The following is a 27032-nucleotide window of genomic DNA, read 5'->3' as shown; positions in this document are numbered from 1 at the left end:
CTGATGAGATTATTAACAGCCAAAGGCCAATCACCTGGGGAGTCAGGTCAATTATCAAGACTATGTCAGCTCTTTCCATGTATCAAATGAGATCACTAGAAACCCACAGAACCCCAAAGACATTGCTGTTCCATCCCTAAGTCACGTCCGACTCTTTGTGATCCCATGGACCGCAGCAAGCCAGGCATCCCCGTCCTTCACTATCTCCCAGAATTTGCTCAAACTCATGTCCATTGAGTCAGGGATGCCATCCAACCATCTCATCCTCTGTTGTCCACTTCTTCTGCATTTAATCTTTCCCAGCATCAGGGGCCTCTCCAATGATCGTCTCCAATGAGTCGGGTCTTCACATCAGGTGGCCGGAGTAACGGAGTTTCACTTTTAGCATCAGTCCTTCCAATGAATATTAGGGGTTGATTTCCTTTAGGATTGACTGGTTTGATCTCCTTGCAGTCCAAGGGACTCTCAAGAGTCTTCTCCAGCACCACAATTCAAAAGCATCAATTCTTCAGCACTCAGCTTTGTTTATGGTCCAACTTTCGCATTCACTGGAAAAACCATAGCTTTGATATATGGACATGTGTCAGCAAAGTGGTATCTCTGCTTTTTAATATGCTGCCTAGGTTTGTCATAGTTTTTCTTCCAAGGAGCAAGCGTCTTCTCATTTTATGGCTGCAGTCACTGTCTGCAGTGATTTTGGAGCCCAAGAAAATAAAATCTGTAACTGTTTCCACTTTTTCCCCATCTATTTGCCACAAAGTGATTGGACCTTCTAATGAGATGGTTTCAGACGATATCCTTGGATTTTGAAGTTTTATACAAAGAAACTTTCCATAAAACAACTGTTAAATAAAACTATTACATAATATAATGTCAACAATATTAAGATACAGGAGGTCTTGGATTAAATGCTCTAAATAAGGGGCCCTAAACCTCTTCTTAAATAAAGAAATTCACTGAACTCATTACATTTCTCTTTTTATCTTCTTTTTTCATCTTGGCTGCAATTATAGCAATTATTCTTATCTTAATTTTCTTGACACACATTGCGGCCAACTGGTACTTGTGTTAACTCTTGTCTTAATGATTCTTATATATTTTTATTGTTTTAAGCCAAATCGAATCTACTTTGGATGTATAGATTTATATGGATAAAACTTGTCTTGCTTTCTTTTGCTGACTTGTGAAATTCGATGAAGAGTTCTTTTTTGAATAAGAGTATTTTTATAAATACATCAGGAAAAAAATCTAAACATTGTCTAGATGTCTGGGTTTGAATGGATTTTATGATTGTGACAGAGAGAGTGAAATATTTCATACTGGCTAACAGATGGGCTGGGCTTCCCAGGTGGCTCAGTGGTAAAGAATCCTCTTGCCAATGCAGGAGACACTGGAGACTCGAGTTCAATCCGTGGGTCGGGAAGATCTCCTGGAGGAGGAAATGGCAAATCCACTGCAGTATTCTTGCCAGGATAATCCTATGGACAGAGGAGTCTGCCAGGCTCCAGTCCACTGGGGTCTCAAAAGAGTCAGATATGACTTAGTGACTGAGCACACACAAGGTATGGGGGGACTGGTTTTCTGAAATGGCTTTGGAAACTGAAGTCACCTTTCCAGCATTTAACCCTAGAGCTCCACCTGCAGTTTAGAAATGGTTGCCCTTAACTTAAAAGGACTGATTGTGAAGCTGAAGCTCCAATACTTTGGCCACCTGATGCAAAGAACTGACTCATTGGAAAAGACCCTGATGCTGGGAAAGATTGAAGGTAGGAGAAGAAGGGGACGACAGAGAACGAGATGGTTGGATGGCATCACCGACTCGATTGGCATGAGTTTGAGCATCTGGGCGTTGGTGATGGACAGGGAAACCTGGTGTGCTGCACTCCATGGGGTCACAAAGAGTCAGATACGACTGAACAATTGAATTGAACTTAACAAAAAGTATAACAAAAAGAAAAGGTCCAGGTTTAGCAACATCCCAGCTATAAAGGAGGAGACAGAAACAGCATACTCCAAGTCTTCTCCATGCCTTTTCATTGGTACTCAGCCAGCCAACGGCAAACCCTGTAATTTTTTTTTTTTGGACCAAATCATGGTCCATGACCAGGCTTCGAACCCATACTCCCTGCACTGGAATATCAGAATCTTAGTCACTAGACCACCAGGGAAGTCCCAGATTCTGTAAATGAATGGTATCTTGGGGAGGGCCCTTGGATTCCACCAAATCTTCTATTCACCTTCATTGATGCTTTTCCTACCAGCATCCCATCTGCAAAACAATCCTCAAGAAGTTGGTAAAGGGCACAGAACTCCGTAGGTACCACATTAACTGAACCATTTCCTCAAAGTCTGAGAAATCTATTCTAAAGTTTCAACCCAGGAATGTTAATAGCAAGGGATTTTGAAAGACATCGGACTAACATTATTTTTTAAAGTAAGTACAAACAAATCATGAGTCTCCAATCTTTTATAAGAACATTCTTTCTTATGGGTGAATTGAGAGCCAAGAGGGTAAACTTGGATAAGTACTCTCCTCTTTCAGAGGGTAAAGGGTAAAGCCAAGTTTACCCTCTTGGCTTCTCTCTTAGAGAAACTCATATATGAAAATCCCAGGTAATAAAGGAAAATTGGGGGTGATTACTTGCATCACAAAAACATGTTTTGCGATACCAGAGGATTTCTTTCTTTTTTAAGAAACATTCTTTATTGAACTTGTTACAATGCCGCTTCTGTTTTCTGTTTTGGTTTTTTGGTTGCAAGGCACGTGGAATCTTAGCTCCCTGACCAGGGATCGAACCTGCACCCCCTGCATAGGAAGGCGAAGTCTTAACCACTGGACCTCCAGGGAAGTCCCAAAGGTTTCTTGAAATATTTCCTTTCAGTAGTTACTTCCCAGTCCCAAATATGTTTTTTCTCCTTAGCTTAAAGATCAATTCACTTTTTAAAAAACATTACCTTTCAGGACATTCATTACATCAGGAGCAAAAAATCTAAGAGATAATCTTTTGATTTACCTGATACAGCCAAATAGAAGAGTTCAAGGAACCCCTGTTATGGAAAGAAAATGTCTTCATGACCTCTCTCTTATTCTCCAATGCCCCTTGGTCTACGTAATGCTTTTTACTGTGTGGGTGGTTAGCAGTCCAACACAGCTCATTTGCCAAATGAAATCTTATATGAAAATGCAATATTTATAGTAGAGAAAATGCCACAAAACTCCAGAGCGCTGAGGAACACAGTTGGGAAATCGCACCTTCAGTTCATTCTCCAGTTTACTGACAAGTCTTTAGAAGTCATCAGTCTGTGCCTACTGGTACCTGCCATCTTTTCTAGAACATGCAGAAGAGGTGGCACTATAATTGCTACAAGCACAGCCAATCAGATCCCTTGTTATCAGTGAGGATTCAGTGCAGAGAACTGAACTGACTCCAGCTGGTTTAAGCAAAAGACAGATTTATTAACTGGCTTGTGGAGTCATTGGGCTGAATGTTAACTAGAACTGGGAGACTGCACAACCCATTTGACAAGGGGGAAGCTTCCAGTGGCCCTGGACCACTGTGACTCTGCTTTGGAAGTCCAGAAGCTGCTGGTCCCACTGCAAAGTCACACCACACCTGTGTCCTCAGCAGAAGTAAAACAGATGCCCAGACTTCAGCTCTGTCAAGTGAGTGGCTATGCCCTGAGACCGCTCAGCAAATGGTGCTGAAGAAAATCCAAAGCCTCCACAAATGCCTTGGTCCCTACTTCTGGAACCCAGTGTATCTGCTATTCCAGAATGATTCTGCTTTCCAGCCTCCAAAGTAAAAGAAGGAACGCTAGAAGGAGACAGGAGTGGACCACGCTGGCCAGTCGCCGTGTCCTCCCACCCCGCTCACTGAGTTCCCAAGCTAGAAATGACCCTTTCACCTTTTCTTTGATGGCACCCTAAAAAGGTCAGGAATGTGCTCCCAAGCTACTGACCTACAACCAAACTCTTCTGCAAATTTTAGTTTTTACACTATTACATGTTAACCGCTACCAGCACTTAAATCCCTTTAGTGCTTTCTTTACTCTGCCCAGCAATATTGTTGTGTCCATGTGTCTGAAATTCATTTCTTTTTTTTTTAAACTCTTCAGAGGCTAGCTCTTCATGCTCAAATAATCTTAATATGAGGCTCACAGTCTTCACCCATAAACATACTTGGTTTTCCTCTTTACACGTGGACGTTTCCTCCATCTTTTTCTCTAACCTCCTGCTCACTCCTTTGCACAGGCGGGGAGATTCTGGCAAAGGTGAACTCTCTGTTCCTTAAAGACTCCCAGCCGGATATGGTCCCCATCACGGTCACCACCTCAAAATAAGAGGACAGCCCAAACATACTCAACGAGTCACACACGTTGGGCAAGTTCTCCCTCCAAGAGTCTCAAATCCTCCGGAGCCTTTAAAAGCCATTCTTGTTTATAGAGTCTGAGTGTTTAAGAGGAAATTTGCTACAGAAATGGCAGCACCTCTGGCTGCTGGGCTGGTAAGGAAGGTGTCCTTTCCAAAGCTAACCGTTCAGGATACGATCACCCAAGGCATCTGGCTGCAGCGAGGAGGAAGTTGCTGCTGTGTGCTTTTATATGAGTTTTATTTTCAAATTCCTGAGGGTACACAGAAGGGTGGGAACAACTTGTGGCTCTTCTTTCCCTCACGGCTGACTGTGGAGCAGCCAGACCCCAGCCCCTGCCCGCGGTTGCATTCCATACAGACATTTATAAGACAGCAATGACTAAAAGGAAACGACTCCATCATTAAGACCCAGACCTAATAACTGTGGGACAATTTTACACGGAAATGATTTCTAAAACTTCACTCTATGGCAAGATGGTTTTTACTTTCTTTTGGAGATTTCCTTTCCCCAAACCATCTCTCTTTTCACCAAAGAGAGAGGGAAGCAGAAATGGCATAAATTCCACTGAGAAGAATTTCATTTGGTCTCCGCATGGGTGGAGTGTGCGGGGGACCCACTACTCCGTAGAAGTAAAGATTTAGAGGTGACAGATCTTTGGAACTTGGTCATGTTATAAATCAGAGCGCTGAGCGAATTTTTTTCTTTACTTTTCAGCTTTGTAAATCTCTGAGAGTGACTAGTTGGCTCCCAGCATCAGACAAGATTTCTGGGTTTTGCTGTCTCTTGGCCCCACCTGAAATCCTGGAATGAGAAGCTCCCACCTTGCATGCAGGGGAGCGTTTGAGAGAGACTATTACACAGGCACCTGCAACGTCTCCCTTCTCTGTCCTAATCAGCGCCTCAGAGCTGTGCCATCTCTCTCTGGCACATTTTCTAAAAGCCTCTGTGCAATGCACCAAGTCCGCGCTCCTCCCATATCCTAAATACGCCAAAGCACTAGAAAGGTAGGATTATTCAAGTGAAAAAATGATTAAGCCAGCAGGTTTATCTCCAGGCACAGGCTGCCTGAAGTGAAAGCAAGGTCGCATCCTCTCCAGGGAGCGGGAGCGGTGGGAGAATTGGTCCAGACCCTGCCCAGGACTGGGGAAGGGGGCCACTGACACACTGCGCATGTGCAGAAGCGAAGCCTGGGAGCCGGGGCTCTCCCGCTCCCGCCCCTTCCGGGCCCTGTGGCTGGAGGTCTCCTGGATGATACGCGAAATCCTTGGGGTGACACATGGGCAGCTATTCGGCTGAGGCGAGTGAGGCACTCTCCTCAGGCACACAATTTATGGGCCCCCCTCCAAAACTCAGTAATCAAGATAAATAATATTTTAATGATATTTTTTAAAAAATCAAAATTAACGTAATAATCCATGCAGAACCAACCATGACAAATTTAAACACAAGATGAACAGGAGTTGGGTGGGAAGGTCCTACCCAAGTTCTGTGGATTAAGAGAAAATGACATTGCACTGACCCCAAAGGAAACCCGGGACTTGCAGGTGGCGCCCAGAGTGGGTTTGCAAGAGATTACAGCTGTTTCGTCCGCAGCCTCTGAGGTCTGGGGTCCTAAATGGCCTTCATCACTGAAATGCTGGGGGACCCTGCTTCTCCCAGTCCTGCTCTCTGGGGAGCTGGCTGTTCCCATATCTGGGTGTTAAATACAGTCAGGCACACAGGGACTTTTTCAAACAGGAAGCCAGCAAGGCCCCTGGCAGAGAGATTGTATATAGACTCTCCTTGACTCACTTTCCTGTTCATTTCCTATCCTAGCTCAATTGGATTATGTCAGGAAGGCCAGGTGCGGCCAGAGGACATTCCCAGGTCGGCCACAGAGAGGCAGTGAAGGGCAGCGTCAGGCACACTGGCCCGGGCCAGCCTCATTTTCTGGCCCCAGGGCTCCTGTCGAAGGGGCAAAGTTCTCACTCCTCTCCTCTCCCAGCGTTTCTCTCTCTCCAAGCAGGATTTGGGGAAATCACTGGCCCCAAAGTTCCTCCTGGAGCCGGAAGAATAAACACCTCCTTTGCATTTGTGAATCTGCTGGGACTTGCCAGAACTTCACAGCAAGGCATGCTTAGAGTAAAACAGCATTTTGCATAAGTTCAGCCGGCCCATGAGAAAAATACCAGCCACGCTCAGCAATTCCTAAGGCAAGGTTGCCTGTCCTAAGCCTTCAGCCCCGAAGCCCAGAGGTTGGCTTTCTAAGGCAGCCAGTATCTATGGATACCTGCACTGCCAAGTGTGCTTGGCTGCAGGGGAAATTCCTGCTTGTAAGACAAAGGCTCCATTATCCCACTGGCATGCCGTTCCCCAGGTAAGGGGGAAGGTGCAGAAGTATTTGTTCTTCTCTTTCATTCTATTTTGCAAAGCACAGCCTATCTTTACAGAGTACTGAACCTCATCCATTTCCTGCAAAGCACAAAGGAGAAATTTCACTTCTTGGCTGGTTCCCGGGCTCCTGCCTCAAGCAGGAGTGGGGTTAAGAGAACACTAAGCCCTGTACTCTAGATGGAAAGCACCAGCCTGGATCCTGCTGACACTGCCAGGGCCCCGTATGCTCGCTGGGTGCACTGCACCCTTGCAAACCCCGGGCCTTCATTGGTAAATGGAGTTAATAGGAAATAGAGGGCCTTCCCACTTCTGCAATTTAATTAACTATGTTCCTCAGAAAACAAAAAGGAGATTTTCCATGGCTTTCATCTTTCACTAGTAAAATGAGGACCCTGGATTATTAACCAAACGTGAAGTATACAAAACTGAAGGCTAAAAATTAATATCAATAATGCAAGTAAAAATGGGGTATTTTTGGTTTATCTTGTTTTTCTCTTTAAAAGACCTAGGACAGGGCTTCCCTAGGACAGGGCTCCAGTGGTTAAAAATTCACCTTGCAATGCTGGGGACATCGGTTCGATCCCTGGTCCGGGAACTAAGATCCTACATGTCTTGGGGCAGCTAAACCTGTGCGCCACAATTGCGGAGTCCATGCGCCCCTGCACTCTAAAGCCTATGCTCCACAACAAGAGAAGCCACCCCAGTGAGAAGCCCGCACACTGCAACTAGAGAACAGCCCCCTGCACGACATCAAAGATCCAGCGCAGCTTTTAAAAAAAAAAAAAAAAGACCTAGGACAGTGTCTGAACCCAATTCGCTTTGGTTACCAACTGTGACTGAGGAAACAAAATCAGGATACCTCCCCACATCCTTCTCTGTTCTTTAAGCAAGGCGTTTGTTTGGTTTTAAGAGAATTCAGCTGTCTTCTGCAGAGGCCCACCCTGAAGCCTTTTGTGGGTTGATCCCGTTCCTGTCCCTCTTTCTCCTGACTCCAAATGTCTATAAACACAGGTACCGAATTAGAACCTCGAGAAGGCAGGTTAACCCTATGAAATACCAACACGATTTGCAAAAATGTCTAAATCTTCAGGATCTGTGCCTTTTGTTAAAGGGCCAGGAAGAAAAAAGAAGCAAAGTGAGATAGAAAGTGAATATCCAATATGAAAAAGCAGATGCTAAGTGAGGGCAGGGGCTTCCCAGGTGATAAAGAACCCACTTGCCAATGCAGGAGACATAAGTGATGAGGGTTTTGATCCCTGTGTCAGGAAGATCCCCTTGAGGAGGGCATGGCAACCCACACCAGTATTCTTGACTGGACAATCCCATGGACAGAGGAGCCTGGCGGGCTATGGCGGCCCACAGGGTTGCAAAGAGTTCCACGCAACTGAAGCAACTGATCACAAGCGTTTCCTAAAAGCTTGTTGAAAGAAAAGGCTATGCTAACCTCTTGCTAAGGCCCTCCACCCTTTCATGTGGTGGCAGGGTGAACAGCCTTGTGTTTCTGGCTTTCATGACCAGTCATGGGGGTACTGGCCACACTGCACGTCTTCTTCCTGGAGCCATTCATGTCCTCCCCTGGACTGTCAGACAGTGGAGTGGGGCTCATACCCCAATCATCCACAGTTCTGAAACTGGGGAGGAGGTTCCCAAGAAATGAGGCTCATTTGGCAAAGTGTCCCTCTCTATTCCCTATACCAGGACACAGACAAGCGCTGCTAGCCTCTTGTTTGAGTGCCAACCCCAGCCAGTTCTGCATGTGCCCAGCCCCAGAGACCGCCTGGACTAGATGCTTCTTCATCAGGTAAATCCTCAAGGCTTCATGTTAAGTCATCGGAGTTTCTGAGTACTTGAGGCTTTATAAATCAAGATCAAATTAACATTCCGATGTAGGGGTCTGTGTTCAGAAGTATAAACGCACACACGTGCAGTAGTAAAAATCAGAAGCTGCCTTTTGAAGCTTACCCAGAGATCTTTCTTTCGTCTGGTTGGTGGACCTCACCACTGGAAGGCTTGCCCGAGTCCGGCTGCCTCTGGAGAAAGGACTGGGAGTTTCTCCCTCAGACATGGCTTCCAAAGAATCAGCAGATGCCTCTGATAGATGCTCCACTGGGTCGCCCAAGTTGGGAGGCTGAGGACTGTGAGAGAGTTTGGGGCTTCTTGTCTGCAAAAGGCATTTGAAAGAAAGTGGGAAAACAGATTGTTACTACTTATGCTGAAAATATTTTCTATACCATCAAGATCTGCTGAGCTGGAAGAACAACATGGCAACGAAAAACAGTCCATTGGAAGGACTGGATATAGAAATAAAGACCCAGTGGGTTGGAATCTCAGTTATGCAAGTTACTGGAAAAAAAGTTGTCCCTGAGTGAGTATTCCATTAAGGTTTTTATCACTGGACATAACAGCGCAAATGCCGATTCAACCAAGGAGTTGAGGACAAGCTACATTACAGGCTTCCCCGGTGGCTCAGATGGTAAAGCATCTCCCTGCAATGCAGGAGACCCAGGTTCGATTCCTGGGTCGGAAAGATTCCCTGGAGAAGGAAATGGCAACCCACTGCAGTATTCTTGCCTGGAAAATCCCATGGATGGAGGAGCCTGGTGGGCTACAGTCCATGGGGTTGCAAAGAGTCAGAACATGACTGAGGGACTTTCTTCTTACATTACTGGAGAGGATGATAGCAGGGACTTCCCTGGTGGTCCAGTGGTTAAGAATCTGCCTACCAATGCAGGGGACTCAGGTTCGATTCCTGATTGAGGAAGATCAACATGTCATGGAGCAACTACGTCTGTGTGCCACAAATACTGAGCTGCGTGCTCCGCAACAAGAGAAGCTATCACAGTGAGAAGCCTGTGCTGCAGTGAAGAGTAGCCGCCACTTGCTGCAACTAGAGAAAGCCTGCTCGCAGCAACAAATACCCAGTGCAGCCAATAAATAAAAAGAATGATGGCAAATTAGTTCCTTTTGCCAGACAAATTCTAGTGGTGGTTATAAGCACAGCAGATGGCACTGTGCATATTTTTATAACCTCACACGGAAGATGCCCTCACACCAGAGCAAATTGAACACAACCAGTCCTCTAAACTCCTCTCTCTAGACTGTTTCCAAAAATCAGTAAAATACAACTGTGAGAGAAATATTTCTATCACACTTGATTTCTTTTCTTTTGAGGCCGAAATTCCATAATTCAGACTATGTCTCGGTTATCACTTGGTTAAGTGTTTTGGTTATCACTTAACCTTGACAAACAGCAGGAAGTACCTATAACTCAGACACACATATACATAATTGAATTTCTCGCTTGGTTATCTATGCTGTAATGAATGTGTAAAACATTCATAATTTGCGTTGGTCAATAACATTTCTTGAACATATACTGAGCACCGTGAGCAACTGAGACAGACAGACAGATACCACATTGCCTGATGTCAAAGATTTTCAAACTAATTGGTGAAATTAGTGAAGGATCACAACACAAGATAGTGTATAATTAAGCTTACACCATGAACTGTTTGGTACGTCCATTCATCCTTTCAAAGAACACCTATCAACTGCCTAGTATATTCCAGGTACATGCTAGGTACATACTAGCACACGGTTGGTACTGGGAACAGAACGACAGATAAAACAGATGAGATCCCGCCCTCATGGTGCTTACAGGGGACAGACGCAGAAGACACTGACAGTGTGAATCCAGACTGGTGAGGGGGTGTATATACGTGGAGAACTGGAAAAGCAAGTCAACTGTGATCTCAAGGACGACGGAAGTTGGGAGAAGGGGACACGCCAGGGGCGGGATGAAAAGACGAAGGCAGCATGTGCAAAGCTCCCAAGGCAGAAAGAAAGAAGTGGTAAGCATCGGAGACCAGCAGACCCCGGATCCCACAGAGCCCTGGGGTCAAGGGGAGAATTCTCACTCTGACTCTAAGCTACCAGAGTGCCATATGAGGCAGGGAGAAGGGGGAGGGGTCAGGATCAGATACATTTTTTTATAAGATCATTTGGGCTGTTGTGTGGAGGCTGGAGGTTGTACATGTAGAAGGTCAGAGAAAAGGAGTCAGGGAAACTGGGGGGCTTACGCTGAATGAATGTGAAAGTTGCTCAGTCTGTCCGATTCTTTGCGACCCCATCAACGGTAGCCTGCCAGGCTCCTCCATCCATGGGATTTTCCAGGCAAGAACACTGGGGTGGGTTGCCATTTCCCTCTTCAGAGGATCTTCCTGACCCAGGGACTGAACCCATATCTCCCACATTGCGGGCAGACTCTTTACCATCTGAGCCACCAGGGGCTTCAGGTGTTCCTGTGTTGGGTGCATAAATATTTACAATTGTTATGTCTTCCTTTTGGAATGATCCCTAATCATTATGTAGTGCCCTTCCTTATCTTTTGTAATGTTCTTTATGGATAGGTGTTCACTGAATGAATGCCTGATCTCAGCTTTCCCCACCCCCAAAGCCCACCCCAGCTTTCATTACATGATTCCAGGCACCTTCCAGATGGCAAATGGATCCGAATCAATCAGGTGGTGAGTCTTCTCTTACTAAACTGCCAAAGGTGCTGATGGTGGTGGGATATAGGCAGCCCCAGGAGCTAGGTTTTTGTTTGTTTGTTTGTTTTGGGGGGGTGGTGGTTGTTTGCATTCCTTAATTTCCTCTAAGTTTTCCTAAGGATGCTAATGTACTTTGAAGTTCAAAACACCAAAGCACTTACTTCTCAAGGTAGGACTAACTTTGTGGGTGAACAATCGACTCAAGTGTTTAAAAGGGTTCTGGGTTTTGTTTCATGCTCTGCTGTGGCTGCCTTGAAACCTTTAATAATTTTTGGAACAAGGGCTTCCCAGGTGGCACAGTTGGTAAAGAATCTGCCTGCCAATGCAGGAGACACAAAACACGTGGGTTCGATCCCTGCTCCAATATTCTTACCTGGAAAATTCCATGGACAGAGGAGCCTGGTGGGCTACAGTCCATGAGGTCACAAAGACTCGGACATGGCTGAACACACACACTAAGAATCACACAGAGTCGGTCCTGCCTCAAGGGCACAGAACTCTTTCAGGGATGCCCAGGTGTGCCTGGCACTCCAGGGGAGCCCTTTGAGGATGGGATCATCAGCTTCTTTCCCTTTTCCTAAACGTACCAGGAGACCCGTCTTGGTAGGAGCACTACTGTATTATCTAGACATCCACACCTTGCTACAACTCTCAGGACATTTCCATAGAGGAAAACAGGAATAAGGTCAGCACAAAGTCCCTGGTATGCCCTTCATGGAGGTGGCCAGCCTGGGTGTTCCACAGGAAACTCTCAGCTCAGATGACCAACCCATGCCATAGATCCCCTGGAGAAGGAAATGACAACCCACTCCAGTATTCTTGCCTGGAGAATTCCATGGACACAGGAGCCTGGGGGGCTACAGACCATGGGGTCACAAGAGTCGGACACGACTGAGTGACTAACACAACACATTGTGACCAGAAAGACAGATGACTTATCTCTCTGCTTTGGGTTAATTTTTCCACGCAATGTCCCAAAGTAGTTTATTTTTCATAACATCTGCTTCTGTTACAAAGATCTGGATCTGGCTTTGGCACTCTTTAAGAGTATTATTAAACTTAAAAAAAAAAATCAACCCTAAATCATTGCCCAGCTCACCAAGAGTTATATAAATTCATATCATCTTCAATGAAGTAGCTACCTGGTTACTATGCTCAGTGGAATATCAAGTCAAAATGCCCTCATCCCTGACTTCGATAAGAAAAAAAAAAAAGAATATACATTCAGTTTAGCAAAATGGCCAAGTAATAATATTACTTGAAGCAGCATGAACACAATGGCAGCTTCTGCTGTCTGGTCATCTTTGCAGCCTACGGCAGACACGATGCCTTTGATGAGCTGTCATTTTCCATTGCAAAAGGCAATAATCCTTGAAGAAAATCAAAATAAAATTTCGATTTCTTGTTCAGGGTCATCTTGGTGGGCGTACGTATAAAAATAAAGATACGAGGGCTCAATCTCTTTTTTTGAAACTTCCTATCCACAGCCATTCAGTTCCAAATATAAACTCCCGCTCTCGTTTTTATGTCATTCACTTTCTCATTGCAAACTATCACTGCATATTAGCAATCTCCTCACACTGCGCTCTCCCTGCGGATGCCAGCTCGCTGCTGAGACATCATTTAGAGCAGAAAAAAGACAATGAAAATTGCTGACACTGGTGTCAGGCACTCTGTGATATGATATATTAAAGCAAAAAAGTCAAAAAGCATTTGAAACAGGGACTCAGTACTCAGCGCAGTGCAAGGCTCCAGGAGTTAAAAGGGCTGTATGTGGTTGTCGAGCTCATAATGCATATAAGGGACATTTGGGGGCCAAGAATAAAATATGTATAACAACTGGACAAGAAGTGCTATGAGGTGCATCACTGTGATAGTGCAGGGCAGAGTGAGGTTTAGCGGGTAACTGCCGACATTAAATAATGGGTCCAGAGAGGAGGAAGTGCAGAGGTGAGGAAGAGCTAGGGATGTCTGGGTGAAGTCACCCACTCATGCTTTCTCTCTGTATGACGGCAATATAGCCGTGAGAAAGGAAGGATTTTTTAAAAATAAATTAATTTATTTTAATTGGAGGATAATTATTTAACAATATTATGGTGGGTTTCGCCATACATCAACATGCGTGAGCCACAGGTGCACGTGTCCCCGCATTCTGAGCCCCCTCCCACCGCCCTCCCCATCCCACCCCTCTGGGTAGTCCCAGAGCACCGGCTTTGAGTGCCCTGCTTCATGCATGGAACTTGCACTGGTCATCTTGGAAAGAAATTTTAATAACCCAAAAATGGGTGAGAAGACACTTACACAGTTCAGATTGGTTAAGAACACAGTCTTTCTGTTGGGTGTTATTGTTGTTTTGGCTCAGGAGAAGCCTTTTCTCAGACATGCATCATCTACAGCATGGCACTGGGGGCCCCTGCCCTGAGCCTCTGAAGAAAGCTGCCCCTAACTGGGAAGCTTTGGGAGGCAGAGGATGGTAGAAACTCTTTCTGAGCAACCTGGGCAGGACTTGAGGGTCTGGACGGCTAGATTTCACTCAGCACTTCATGGACACACATGACACCAACTCACCTCCCTCTTCTAGAGGTTTCCCTAAACCATCAGGCAACCCCAAACTACCCTAAACCGGAAGTCATTTGGGGTCGTGCAGGAAGGGGCGGCCTGCATAACAAGGCCACCTGAACCCCACTCATCCATTCTAGTCTTTGCTTTTTCAAAAAAGGCTTTCCAGGGTGGCCAACTGGCTAAGACTCTGTGCTCCCAATGCAGGGGGCCTGGGTTCAATCCTTGGTCAGGGAACTAGATCCCACCTGCCACAACCAAGAGATAGCATGCTGCAGCTAAGATGGAAAATCCCCCATGCACTTCCCAAGTGTGATGATTTCAACTCAAAGTTCCAGTCAAAAATGTGATGTCAACCAAAGAGAATTTTCTAGGTGTCATGCACTCTTATGAAAGATGCAAGGAGCAAGATATTTGAAATTCACAAATATTGAATGATTCCCTGGACTTTAGCTTTCTTTACCACCCCTCCTTCCAGCTCCACTAATGTCAGAAGAATTGACAAATTGCCCCAGGGAAGGTTTAAGCTTCAAAATTTGCTCACAGAGTCCTTTCTAGAGCCACAGTGCAGTTCTTTTGCCCCCTCCTCTGCCCCTCTGGTTTCTGAAGTCTAAGTTTTCTGCTGGGTTTGGGTCTGAGGATGTGAAGACCAAGAGCTTCAATACGGCACACGGGCTTCCATCCTTACATAAACCCACCCGGTGGCCAGCCGCAGCTGCAGGAGACTTGCCATTTTCAGGCGCACCCCGAGACTCACCCTGGGGTGGGCGCCACATAACAGATTGATGTGAGAAGTGTATTAAGAGAGAGCTATACTTAGTTTTGTAACATTTATGTAGTTGTTTAGTTTGGATGGGCTTGGAGCTAACGACTTGGAGGAGAAGAAATCAGCTTTTGTTTTTTAATAGAAAACTTGGGTGCAAGCATTAAAGGGCCCCACTGGTAATACAAATGCACATGGTTCTTTAGTGTGTATTGGGTGCTTCCTGGGAGTGAATCTGTGGACATCTGTCACTTCTGGGGTAACCAGGAACTTCTGGGCCTTATAACGAGCAGGACATGTATGCACACACACCTCCCATTCTAATACCAACTTTCAACTGCACATATCTGAAATCCTCATAAGGACAGATTTAAGTTTAGCCCTGAAAATCAGCATTTCTCTTCCCCAGCTTGGACAAAGGGAATACATTTTCCTCTAGGATTTATTTTTGATGAATTATCCTTGATAAACTCAATTTATACCCTGTTTCTTCAAGGGTAATATTTCAAGCCCTTTCTCCCTCTTTCTACCAAAAGGGTACCCAGACATTTTTCATGATTTTCACCTGTGAAAACAGAAAGATGTTTGGTCTGGAGTAAAATCAGACGATTCAGCAGTTGAGCAAAGTACAACTGTGTCTTTTGTTTCCCCATTTTCCCTTCACTGTGGGTATTACTTCATTATCAGATGAGAAAGATGAAAAGGCCATGAGGCTAAGTAGTCACCACCCCTTGCCTCCCTGTTGAGAGTCGGCCACAGACGAGCCGAGTGAGCCAGGCAGAGCCCCTCCACCAACCCGCTCTCACCAAGCAAAGCCTCTTCTGCAGAAGCCAAGAAACACTTGACAAGGACATCTCTGTGCAGACACAGGGACTGCCTTGGTGGTCCAGTGGTTAAGAATCCACCTGCCAATGCAGGAGAAATGGGTTCGATCGCAGGTCTGGGAAGATCCCATATGCCTTGGGACAACTAAGCCTGGGCATCACAAGTACTGAGCCTGTTCTAGAACCTGTGAGCCACAACTGTTGAGCCTATGCGATGCAATGACTGAAGCCCATGAGCACAGAGCCCGTGCAACAAGAGAAGCCACTGCAATGGAAAGACCACACACCGCAACCAGAGAGTAGCCCCGGCTCGACACAACGAGAGAAAGCCCATGCGCAGCAGCCAGCGCAGCCAAAAAGAAATACATCTTAAAAATTGAGTTTTTAAAAAATTAAAACAGAGAAGCATCACATGACACAAACATTCTCTCTCAGTATTTGTGCATCAAATGACCCTTCTGAGATACTACCAATTTATCTTCCCTGGCAACTCAGCTGGTAAAGAATCTGCCTGCAATGCAGGAGACCCCAGTTTGATTCGTGGGTTGGGAAGATCCACTGAAGGAGGGATAGGCTACCCACTCCAGTATTCTTGCCTGGAGAATCCCCAAGGACAGCGGAGTCTGAAGGGCTACAATCCATGGGGTCGCAGAGTCGGAAATGACTGAGCGACTAAGCACACAGCACAGCTTTTCCTCGTAGTTGTCAGCTAGAAACAAAAAAATGTTGGGACGTCTACCCCTATCCCCAACTTCCTGGGGAAACTGCCAAACCTTTGTGTCCCAAGGTCTTTCCAGGGGGAAGGGCTGTGAACAGTGCCTTAATGTTACAGAGGCCACCCCGAAGAGTTCCTCTCTAGACTGGACTCAAGGTAAAGGCATTCGGAGGATGAGTCTGGGGTTGCCCACTCTTCCCCCAGTGGGAGAGGAGGAAGGCTGCTCATTGGTCAGGAAGAGGCAGGTAAGTGACTTCCCAGGGCCAAGAAGAGGATGCCAGTGTTAGTGGTGCTGGTCATGGTGGTGGTGATGCTCTTCAAATTATGGAGATCTGGATTTCATTTACAGGGAGTAGCTCCCTGTGGAGGAGGAGTGTGTGGTGTGCTCAGAGTGGCAGAAAGTGCGTGCCTTGGTTTAGCTCGGCAGACAGTCCCAAGAATCAACCAGCAAATAGACCCCCAGGAGGCTATCTGCTGAGTCCCAGGGCACCCAGAAACTTTATCCAGTTCTATCACACTCGATCCTTAGACTTTCTTTATGACCCCAAGTGATGAGAATACATTTCTTAGTAACTGCTGAAATCAAGTCAGATTAATCTGATTTACAAAAATTTAAAAATTTGATACTTCCTATACTAGATGGTCAGGGAGAAAATCTGTACGTAGTACATTTTTAATAGAATAAATCAATCTAGAAACGATTTAGAAGGCTGGTTAACAAATTACAATGGAGCCACACTATGGGATATGATGCAATCATGATCAAGGTGTTTTAAAGAATTGTTTTTCCATAATTTAAGAAATGAAAGCAAAGGACTTCCCTAGTGGCTCACTGACTAAGACTCCACACTCCCAATGCAGAGGGCCTGGGTTCAATCCCTGTCAGGGAACTAGATCCGACATGCTGCAACTAACAGGAGTTCACATACCACAACTGAAGATTGCATATGCCACAGGAAAGATCAAAGATCCAACATGCTGCATCCAAGACCCACAGCCAATGGAAGCAATACACCCAAATGTTAGCCTTGGTTTCTTTTACACAATAGTATTATGAGTAATGCAAGTGTGCCAAGCTGCTTCAGTTGTGTCCAACTCTTCTGAGACCCCATGGACTGTAGCCCACCGTGACCTCTGTCCACGGGAATCTCCAGGCTAGACTACTGGAGTGGGTTGTCATTCCCTTCTCCAGGGGATCTTCCCGACCCAGGGATGCAACCTAGGTCTCCTGCATGGCAGGCAGATTCTTTAAAGTCTGAACCATCAGGGAAGCCCTTAAAATGAAAGTGTTAGTCACTCAGTTGGAAGAAACAGCATATTGTGAGTAATGTGCTTTCTTCTTTATTCTCCAAAACGAGGGTAATACTGGGTATTATACTGGGTAAGCATAATATTTTTAGAGTGGATCACTGGAAGGGAAGACTTTCTCACAGAGCATTTAGAATCCAGAAGGATTCACATCTTCAGTGACCTGAAGGTACCCACACCCATCTCGGTCTCTCATGTGTTATCTCCTGAGGTTAGATTCCAGGTAAAAGGTTCATCCTCCCAGATGGCCCCTGAAATGAGGACACAAATTCACAGGCAAAACACAGAAACGGAGCCGCATTTCCATTCTCATGTCATGCAGACTTTTGTAGGAATCCAGAACTGCACAGACTTCCAACTTCCAAAAAAGCAACAGTTAAAACAGAAGAGCCCAGAGCCGTCCATTCAATTTTGAACATGCAGATCATGCGTTCACATTTTAAGGAAACAGACGCTCCCCTCCAGAGCTCTGACGCCATTATAGTAACCTCGTTTTAAGGCTCTTTCAATTTGACTCCAGGTAAATTAGGAATTTTAGCCATTTTCTATGATCTCTTGGATATTTTTCTACTTCCCAACCTCTTCATAATGTGTAGATTATGTGATTGTTTTATTTTTTCCTTTAAGAGGTCTGGCTGTGCCTGGAGAAGAGGACAAGGCAGGCTGACCACCAGACAAGGTGCAGCTGCTCCCACTTCCAGGATTTCTGTCAACCTGCTGACTGCCCACCTCACGTCCTACCTGGAACATAGCACAGACTCGCTTCTAAAATAATACCTTGAATCAGCTGCTCTCTGACTTCCCTTCAAAGCCAGAAAGAGGTAAATCCTATTTAAAGGCGATAAGGCTGGCTCACCATCATCTTTTTAGCGTCCTTCCATCAGCAAGTTCCAAATCTGGATCTCATTAGCTCAGCCCCCCACCCACCCCTTTCAGATGCGCGTTCCTGCAATTATTATTTAGTGGTGTGCTTCCTCTTGAAGGAGTTGATGTAAAAGCAAAGGCCGGATGAAGAATAGCGCTGTTTTCCTGTTGACCCTGTCTGTTATGTTGATGGATGCCCCTTTTCTGAAGGCATTAGCAAACAACGCTTCTTTTAGAATTTAAAACAAGGAAAACAACGTTGTCTCGTGAAAGGAGTGGTATTATTTTGTCTTATAAGGAGTATATCACATTTATAGAAAATATGTATGTCATAAAAGTCAAAGCTACATTTAAGGTTCAAGCTAATCAGAGTTAGCTACATTTGTAAATTTGTCTCCTCCTCTTAGGAGGTTTTGCCTTTCGATTTTTAGTTTATCCACCAGAAGGTAGGTGTCTCTTTATGGCAAGCTGCCTTAAATCAATCAGGTTTTTTTTCTCTCTCTCTCTTTCTCTTTACTTTTTACACAAGATAGTGTGCATTATAAACAACAGTTTCCAAGGCTCCGGCTCCTACCGTCCTCCTTGGAAGAGGCTTGGGGCAAGGCGGCAGATGCCATTGTAATTCAGAGAGCCTGGAATGCACTTAAAAGGCTTCGGGGATAAAAGGTGTCCGCCTGAGGACCGCGGTTACTACAGTGATGAAAGAAAAGGCACCTGGTTGCAGGCTTTCAAATTCAAGTAAAATACGAGTATAACACACAGAGCGCTAAATATACACCTTAGAAGGCATCCTTACGAAAGCCATTATTAAGCTCATCCCCACAGCCCAGACTTCAGTCTGGAGAGGATGCGGGGGTCCAGGCCCCGGGGTGATGCCCCTAGAGCTTAACTACCTTGCTGTGAAACTGAACAAGCTTCCCTGCTAGCAGCCTGTCCTGGGAGGTCTGAAGATGTCCATCCCCACAGTGAAGAGGACCTCGGGGAGCTGGATCAGAGGGGATACTGTGGTGCCCGAGGTCACCAAGCTTTGGGGCTTGGGGCCAGACCCTCTCCAAGGCATCCTGGGAGTAGAGGCTGGTGTTATTTTCAAACCCTCGTTTCTAAACACACATAGCCCATCACCACCACGAGCTGCCCTCCAGTTTTCCTGGAATGATTTTCAAATGAAAACACACCTTGTGAAAATTCTGAAGAGGAGCTTTTCAGGCCAAAGAATCTTTTTTGTTTTCTTTTTTGATTTTTGGCCGCACCTCACAGCATGTGGGATCTTAGTTCCCTAACCAAGGATTGAACCTGGGCCCCTAGCATTGGAAGAGCTAGGGAGATCCCAGGCCAAAGATTCTGTTTCCCTCTAGTTCTGCTACAGGAAAGAATACCAGGGTTTGGAGAGGGAAGGAAAGCAAGATTTAGAATGAGAGGACTTTCCTCTTGTTATCAGGCTGTTCTTGCAGAATGAGACTCCAATCCTGCTGTGCACTGGCAGAGCGACCCCACAGGGAAGCTCTGTGAACCTTAGTTCTCACTTTTATAAAAGCAGCAGTATCAGCTTGATGTAAAAATTGTGGTGAAGAGTCATGGAAAAAAAATTCACAGGAATCTGTCAACTATAAACGATGGAAAACGTTTAGCTGCCCTTATGCAGTACGATTCTCTTAAGGATGGTTCAAAACGGCTTGGCTCCCTACTGGAGATTCCATGGTTTGTGGGGTCCTATGTGAGGAGAGGATACAGCCCACCTCTTACTGCGACCACCTTGCCTAAAGTCGGTAAATGATTACCAACTTCAAAATAGAGATTCTGACATCCTCGGAGGCTCTGAGAGTCTCTCCTTTATCAAAGAGAAGGAAGAACATCTTCAATTTCCAACCTTAACTCTCATCCACTCCTCCTTCAAAAAAACCCTACCGTCATTGTAACTAATGTTTTTTAAAAAGCTCTTGGGACTTCCCTGGGGGTCCAGTGAGCAAGAGGTGCAGGTTTGATCCCTAGTTGGGAAACTAAGGTCCCACATGCCATGAGGTGCGGCCAAAAATTTTTTTAAAAGCTCTTGAAAAAATTCTCACATATCCCATTATTTGCTGCTGCATCAAGAGACAAAAGTCAGCGTTGATCATTTATTTCAGGCTCTAAGGAAAAAAGAATAGTGAGCGGGACTCCAAACTAGAAAACCCCACATCACGATGTCAGGTCTCTACTCTGTAAACTAACGGCAGCCTGTGAAACCACAGGGATGAGCTTATATGTTCGCTTCTTTTTCTGAGTTTCTGTTTGGCGCACGGTATGTGCACAAGGAAATCATAAAGATGTCTCTATTTTCCATGAATTACAGAAACACATGAGAACGATTAAAAACGCGTGCAAAAAATTAGTGGTGAACACCCCCTCGGAATTGAGATGGGAGGGTAGGACCACGGGTCTCTGCAGCATGCGCTGCCCAACTTTTCCTTCTGTGTCTATTTGTTTGGGCAGGAACTTTCTAGTTTGAGCTTCTGACCTTGGAAAAGATCAAAGAGACTGATTATTAAGAAAAGGAAGGTGAAGAGGTCACTGACACCTGACCGAACGGACAGGAGGTCACATAGGCATAAAAGCCAGACTGCTGGATGCTTCTTCCTAAGCATGGGTGTGTTTGGGGCCTCACAGTAAATACCAAACAGTTCTTATCTGGGAGATAATAAAGAAACAGGCCACGTTTGGGGGAATCAAAGGATGTGAGTGGCCATGTGCCAATGGACCGGTTGGCACAGGTATGCAACTTGCCAGGTTTCCAAGTGCTGGAAATTCTCCCACTTCCTTCTAGCTGTAACATTCTGAACTGTATTAGGAAACGGGGCACTAAGGATCACGGGGAAATAACATATTGACACTGACTCTGGAATCCCTATACTGTAACTTACTAGCTGTGTGGCCTTGGGCAAGTTACTTAACGTCTCTGTGCCTCAGCTTCCTCATTTATAACATGGGAACCACAGGACAACTACCCCATGGGGCTGGTGTGGGAGGTTTTAGGCTTGTAAAGTATTTAGAACACAGCTTGGTGCTAGAGATATGTCTGCCCCTATTTTAACTGCAGTTTTGTGGGGTTTTTTTTTAAGTTATTTATTGGCTGCACAGCACAGCATGTAGGATCTTAGTTCCCCACCAGGGATTGAACTTGTGCCCCTCACATTGGTAATGCAGAGTCTTAGCCACTGGACCGCCAGGGAAGTCTCCATTTTTACTATTAAGCTATATGTCAGCGACATGGTCTGGATCCCACACTGGATGTTTTGGAGCCGTGTGAAGGAAGAGTCCCAGAGCTCTGCAGGTTGTTAGAAAGCAAGGTTTGTTTTCTGCCATGAGGAAGCTGATGCGGCCGGAGCCCCACTTTTCAGAGGGGCTGAACAGATCTTTGAACTGCTGCTGCATTACTGCTGACCCTACACCTCCATCTGTGGGCAAGTACATGAAATGCTTAGAAGCAAGCATGCTATTAGTGTTCATTTTTAATATTCACTCTCACGATTAAAACAAAATGCACAAGTTTGGGAATGCTGCAAGCGTTTGGCTCCAAGAGGGTGAAACCAGGGCAGGAAAAGGAACAGACTGACACAGATTAGAACGCCACACGCAGCCGAGTGAAGGCAACGGGGCGAGGTGCGACGAGAAGAAAAGGTACTAACTCGCTGAGATGATTCAATTTTCATCAAGTACCTTTGAATGTCAAGTTCTGCCTGAAGAGAGACCAGCATGCACTGCAAAGCCTGTGTATCAGGAGAAAAAGAGAGAGAGAAAAAAATAGAAAAGAAAAAGAGTGAAAACAGGAACAGAAGAAGACTTGACCCAAAAGAATCATCTATTTGTTCACAATGAAAATGCAGCACAGTGAAGCCCTCTCCCCCAGAAGGCAGGAAGGTGGCAATTCCATCCTTAGGACTCAGAGAGATGCAGGGAAGCCAGCCCTGACTGGCAATGAGTTTCCCCCAAAATATCTCACCGTGGGCCCTTCTAAACTCCCCTGGGTCAGGGGAGAACATGTCACCCTGGCTTGCTGTCCTTGAAAGTGTCTCAAGGCTGCGGGGGAGTAACCAGAGTCGGAATGAAACTCCTTCCTCGGTTAGAATGCAGTCTGGTGGTGAGTCCGAACCTGCCATCTTGTCTGGCACTGGTCACTGGCCACCTGGCTACTTGACAAGACCAGAGCCCAGGACTCTGGGCCTGTGCTCTGCCACACAGGATGACCAGGACTTTTTCATGAAAAGATCCAAGGTGAGCTTCCACTTACAGGAACAGAAGATCAGAATTATTGTTCAGGGAACAAATTCTGACATCTGAACCTGACTGACCTTGGAGGGTGTCTTCAATTTACTAGGCTCACTGTACCGGTGTTTAAATATTTCAATTCTTGTTGATCCACTAATTTTTGTACTACTTAATTTTTTAAAAAACCATGGTGGAAAAATGGTTTAGTTTTAAAAAAAACAAAAACTTCATCATTCTCATGCAAGAAGAATGATTCACTCTTGCATCCAAAATTGGCCAATAAGAATGTAAAGCAAAGTCTTAAAGAGATGTCTATACAGACATGCTCATGGTGGCATTCTTCACAGTAGCCAGGAGGTAGAAGCAACCCAAATGTCCACCAGCAGATGACTGGATAAACCAAATGTGGTCTATACATACTGAAAGACATTCAGCCTCGTAAAGGAATCCTGTCACCTGCTACAACACTGAGTAACTTTAGAACATAATACAAAGGGAAATAAGCCTGTCATGAAAAGACAAAAACCGTATGAGTTCACTTATTTAAAGTACGTGGTCAATTCAGACAGATAGAAAGTAGTATGGTGGTCTCCAGGGGCTGGGGAAGGGGGTCCCTACATGTTTTTAATGTATGAGGAGTTTCTTCCTATTTTTTTTTTAAGTTTTTTTTTTTTTTTTTTTGATGTGGACCATTTTGCAAAGTTTTTATTGAATTTGTTACAATATTGCTTCTGTTTTTATGTTTTACTTTTTAGCCACTAGGCATATGGGACCCTAGCTTCCCAACTGGGGATTGAACCTGCGCTGCCTGTGTTGGAAGGTGAAGTCGTAATCACTGGACCACCAAGGACGTCCCATGCAGAGTTTCAATTTAATAAAGAGAAGAGTTCTGGAGACTGGCTGTATGACAACATAAATGTACTTAATGTATTGAACTGTACACTTAAAAACGGCTGAGGTGCTAAGTTTTAAGTCATGTATGTTTTTCCATAAATCAAAAGAAAAGAAAAAAAAAAGGAAAGAATCAGTCAATGAGATGTCATGGCTTGGCAGTTCACTTCATAACTTACTGCACACACATACAGATATATCTATATGGATAATCTGCATACACAGAGCCTCTAAATACCATCGTAATTGAATTATACAATATCCATGATTCATATCACCACCACAGATTGAGATATAGATATGGACTATGTGTATATTTCTTTTATCTCTGAATTATTTTGTATTATTTAGAGCCTAGTCTCCCACATATCAGACACAAATCTCTGCAAGACAAAGAACACTTGAATTCAGAGAGCTGTTACCAAATGTACAAAAGGCAGGTCTCCAGACAAGAACTGGACTAAAATATTCTATCCAGATTGCACTTAGGGGTTTAAAAAAAAAAAAGGAAAAGACCTCGAAGGAACTTTTAAGAGAAAAACAGAGTGACCCCATTAGAAGAACTGTTAGCTAGACTGACTTTCTAAAGCCCTTTTTGAGGTGAATATATTCTCGCTTGAAAGGGGAAGGTTGTTGTAGGGCGTCTGATTCATCAACTATGAAAGAAAGACCCCAATACAGACCACCAGTAATAACCCCCTCTAGGTGCATGATAAATAAAAGTGTAAGATGCAAATAGGATGACCGATCTGAAGAGTTGCTGTGGACAGACAAGAGGGGAAAGGGTACAGAAAGTCAGAGTTTCCATCTCAAGGAGATGTGGAATAAAACAGGCCGAAGGCAGAGGACCTGGGGGGACATGGCCCAGCACAGAGACCACAGAGAACGGGACGGGTGAAGGAGACCTGCGCCCTGAGGACAAGGCTGCCAGGAGGAGAGGGGCAGAGACCGCAACCTCTCTCTGCCGGTGACACAGCAACAAGCTCAGAGAGCCTGGGCAAGAGGGGACGAAGGAAGTCACCAAAGCAGCTACTGTGGGTGAGAAGCACCTGAAACTGAGGAAGAAGGGGCCAGAGAAACACCTAAACGGTTACAAGGTTCCAAACTTCAAGCAAAACCAACCCTGGCTGCATCTTTCTTGCCCTTGTTGACGGAGGTCAGGGAAACGTAAAAGGTGGAAGAAGCAGAGCAGGAAGAACCCAGGGGTCCTGGGGAGGTGGGAGCTCATCTCAGGAAATGCAATGGAGAACCTCCCTGGGGGTCCAATGGTTAAGAGAACATGCTCCCAATACAGGGGGTGTGGGTTCGATCCCTGGTCAGGGAACTAAGACCTCATATGCTGTGTGGCACCCCCCCAAAAAAAATCAAAAAGAAAATGCAATGGCTTCCACAGAGAAAGGGCTCTAGAACTTGAGGCCACAGAACCGCGAGTCTCTACAATAACATAAAATTTCTCAGGATTACAAAATGAAACTCACGGGAAACTTTTTCACTTCTTGCCAGGCTCCATCTGCGTGGAAAATGTTTTGAGCCCAACAGTAAGAAAGCAGTGAAAGAGAAGTGTATTTTATTAGGCCACTCACATACTCCCGTCAAATCAAGTGTGTAGGACTTAGAAGTCTGATTTATGGATTTTGACTATAAACTAGAAAATTGTTCCTAAAAAAAAAATAAGTAAATAGAAGGACTAAGTGGGAAAGGAGCTGAATGTCTGTGAGTCACTTCAGACAATGACAGCGATGATCAAGTATTTTAACAATATAACGAGGTTACATCCAGATTAAGGGAAATGTAACTGGAAAAAAAATGACGGGTCACCAGCGCAGGGAAACAGCTGGAGCAGCAAAAATAATAACGCTGTACAAATTAAACAGAAGGACACTTTGATTTCCTCAAAGACTCCTAATAAATCTAATAGCTATCCGAGGATGAAAATGGCAGAGAAACTACAGATGTCACTGTTACACAGAATGGTACTTGGGATGTCTTTGAAAGACCAAGTGGAGCTGGAAGGAAAAGAGGATCAACAGTTTTCATGCAGCAGACAGAACCAAAGATGAGCAACATACAGTATTTATGGGACTTCCCTGGTGGTCCAGTGGTTAAGAATCTGCCTCGCAAGGCAGGGGATGTGGGTTTGATCCCTGGTCAGGGAACTCAGACCCCACAAGCTATGAGGTACCAACTAGAGAAGCATCACAATGAAGACTGAGCACAGTCAAATAAATACAGTTCATTTGTTTTAAAAAAAAATACAGTATTTATAACAGAAAGTGGTGAGTAATATTTATTTTCTCTGTTTTGCCATATCTAAGTTTTCTATAATATAAAGCGTTATATAATAATAGAAAAAGAAGAGTATGGCTAAACGTGGCGAAAGTGCAAGTAGGTCTCTAGTGAGCAATGAGAGAAAACCTGCAAAAGATGTTGGAGGTGGCCAGATTTTTTGAATTCACCAGAAGAGCTTTGGTTTCGTTCAGAAGTTTGAGATTCTTCTAATACCACTTTTCCTTTAGTCAACTTTGACAGCTTGGGAGTGATTTAACCAGTCTGAAGACTAACTGTGGTTAAAGACAATGCATTCAGGAAAAAAAAATGAGAAGATCTAGTGAAAACATGTCTATATTGGCTTCCCAGGTGGCTCAGTGGTAAAGAATCTGCCTGCCAATGCAGGAGATGTGGGTTTGATGCCCGGGTCACAAAGATCCCCTAGAAGAGGAAATGGCTACCCACTCCAGTATCCTTGCCTGGGAAATCCCATGGACAGAGGAGCCTGGTGGGCTGCAGTTCATAGGGTCGCATAGAGTCGGACATGACTGAGCGACTGTGCACGTACAAGAGCCCGTAATTACACGGCAATGGCCGAGTTGTCCACCATATATTCCAACATGAAGCTCTAACTGCGAGAGCCTCAACTAAGATTTGCATTCATGTTTCTAAATTTACGGACACATATTTCCTCTTCCTCCTCTCTTACTGTCAAACATTCTTGTTCTTTATTTTACAAACTGAGAATTGTCAGTATTAGTTTTCACTGAGTCCAAGACTCAAGGGAAGCGAAATGCTATTTTTATCATAGTTCTGAAAGCCTACTACTGTCTTCCTGATTGTGAAGTCACATGACAGTGATTTAATTTCTTTAAGCCTGACTCTCCTGATCTGTAAGTGGGGACATTAATAGTATTTATGTCGCACAGTTGTTATGAGGATTAACTGAGATTGAGGCATAAAACACGATACATCATTCCAGGCATAGACTAAGAATGCCAATGCTAGGAATTTGAAACATTAAAAACATACACTGCATTATCAAAAAGATGCCTTAGTTAAACAAATAACCAAACAATAAATGTCAAATGTCTTGAAATTTTGCACACTGCTTTGATTTAGCCATTCTATTTCGAGCAATTAATTATAAGGAAATCTACAATGACCCACAAGAGAGCCCCACATGGCGCTGTGCTGTATATTGTGAGGTGAGCACACAATGGAACCAATCAAATCAAGCACCACTAAGGACGATGAGCAGCTGACTCTGTAACAACACAGAATAAAGTTCACACGTATAAT

General features: G+C 44.8%; 1 protein-coding gene across 19 annotated transcripts in view; it reads right to left on the bottom strand.

Annotated features, from left to right (window-relative positions):
* Positions 1 to 27032, bottom strand: part of KIAA1217 — an 821092-nt gene that overhangs the window by 159719 nt on the left and 634341 nt on the right. For all 19 annotated transcript variants that reach the window (XM_059892822.1, XM_025000971.2, XM_025000964.2 and 16 more), the window contains one exon: positions 8709 to 8907. In XM_059892822.1, coding sequence (XP_059748805.1) covers positions 8709 to 8907 — 199 coding nt within the window. The remainder of the gene's footprint in view (positions 1 to 8708; positions 8908 to 27032) is intronic.

The sequence above is a fragment of the Bos taurus genome, chromosome 13 (assembly GCF_002263795.3).
Source record: "Bos taurus isolate L1 Dominette 01449 registration number 42190680 breed Hereford chromosome 13, ARS-UCD2.0, whole genome shotgun sequence".
Lineage (NCBI taxonomy): Eukaryota > Metazoa > Chordata > Mammalia > Artiodactyla > Bovidae > Bos > Bos taurus.
This window is presented reverse-complemented; position numbering and strand designations above follow the sequence as displayed.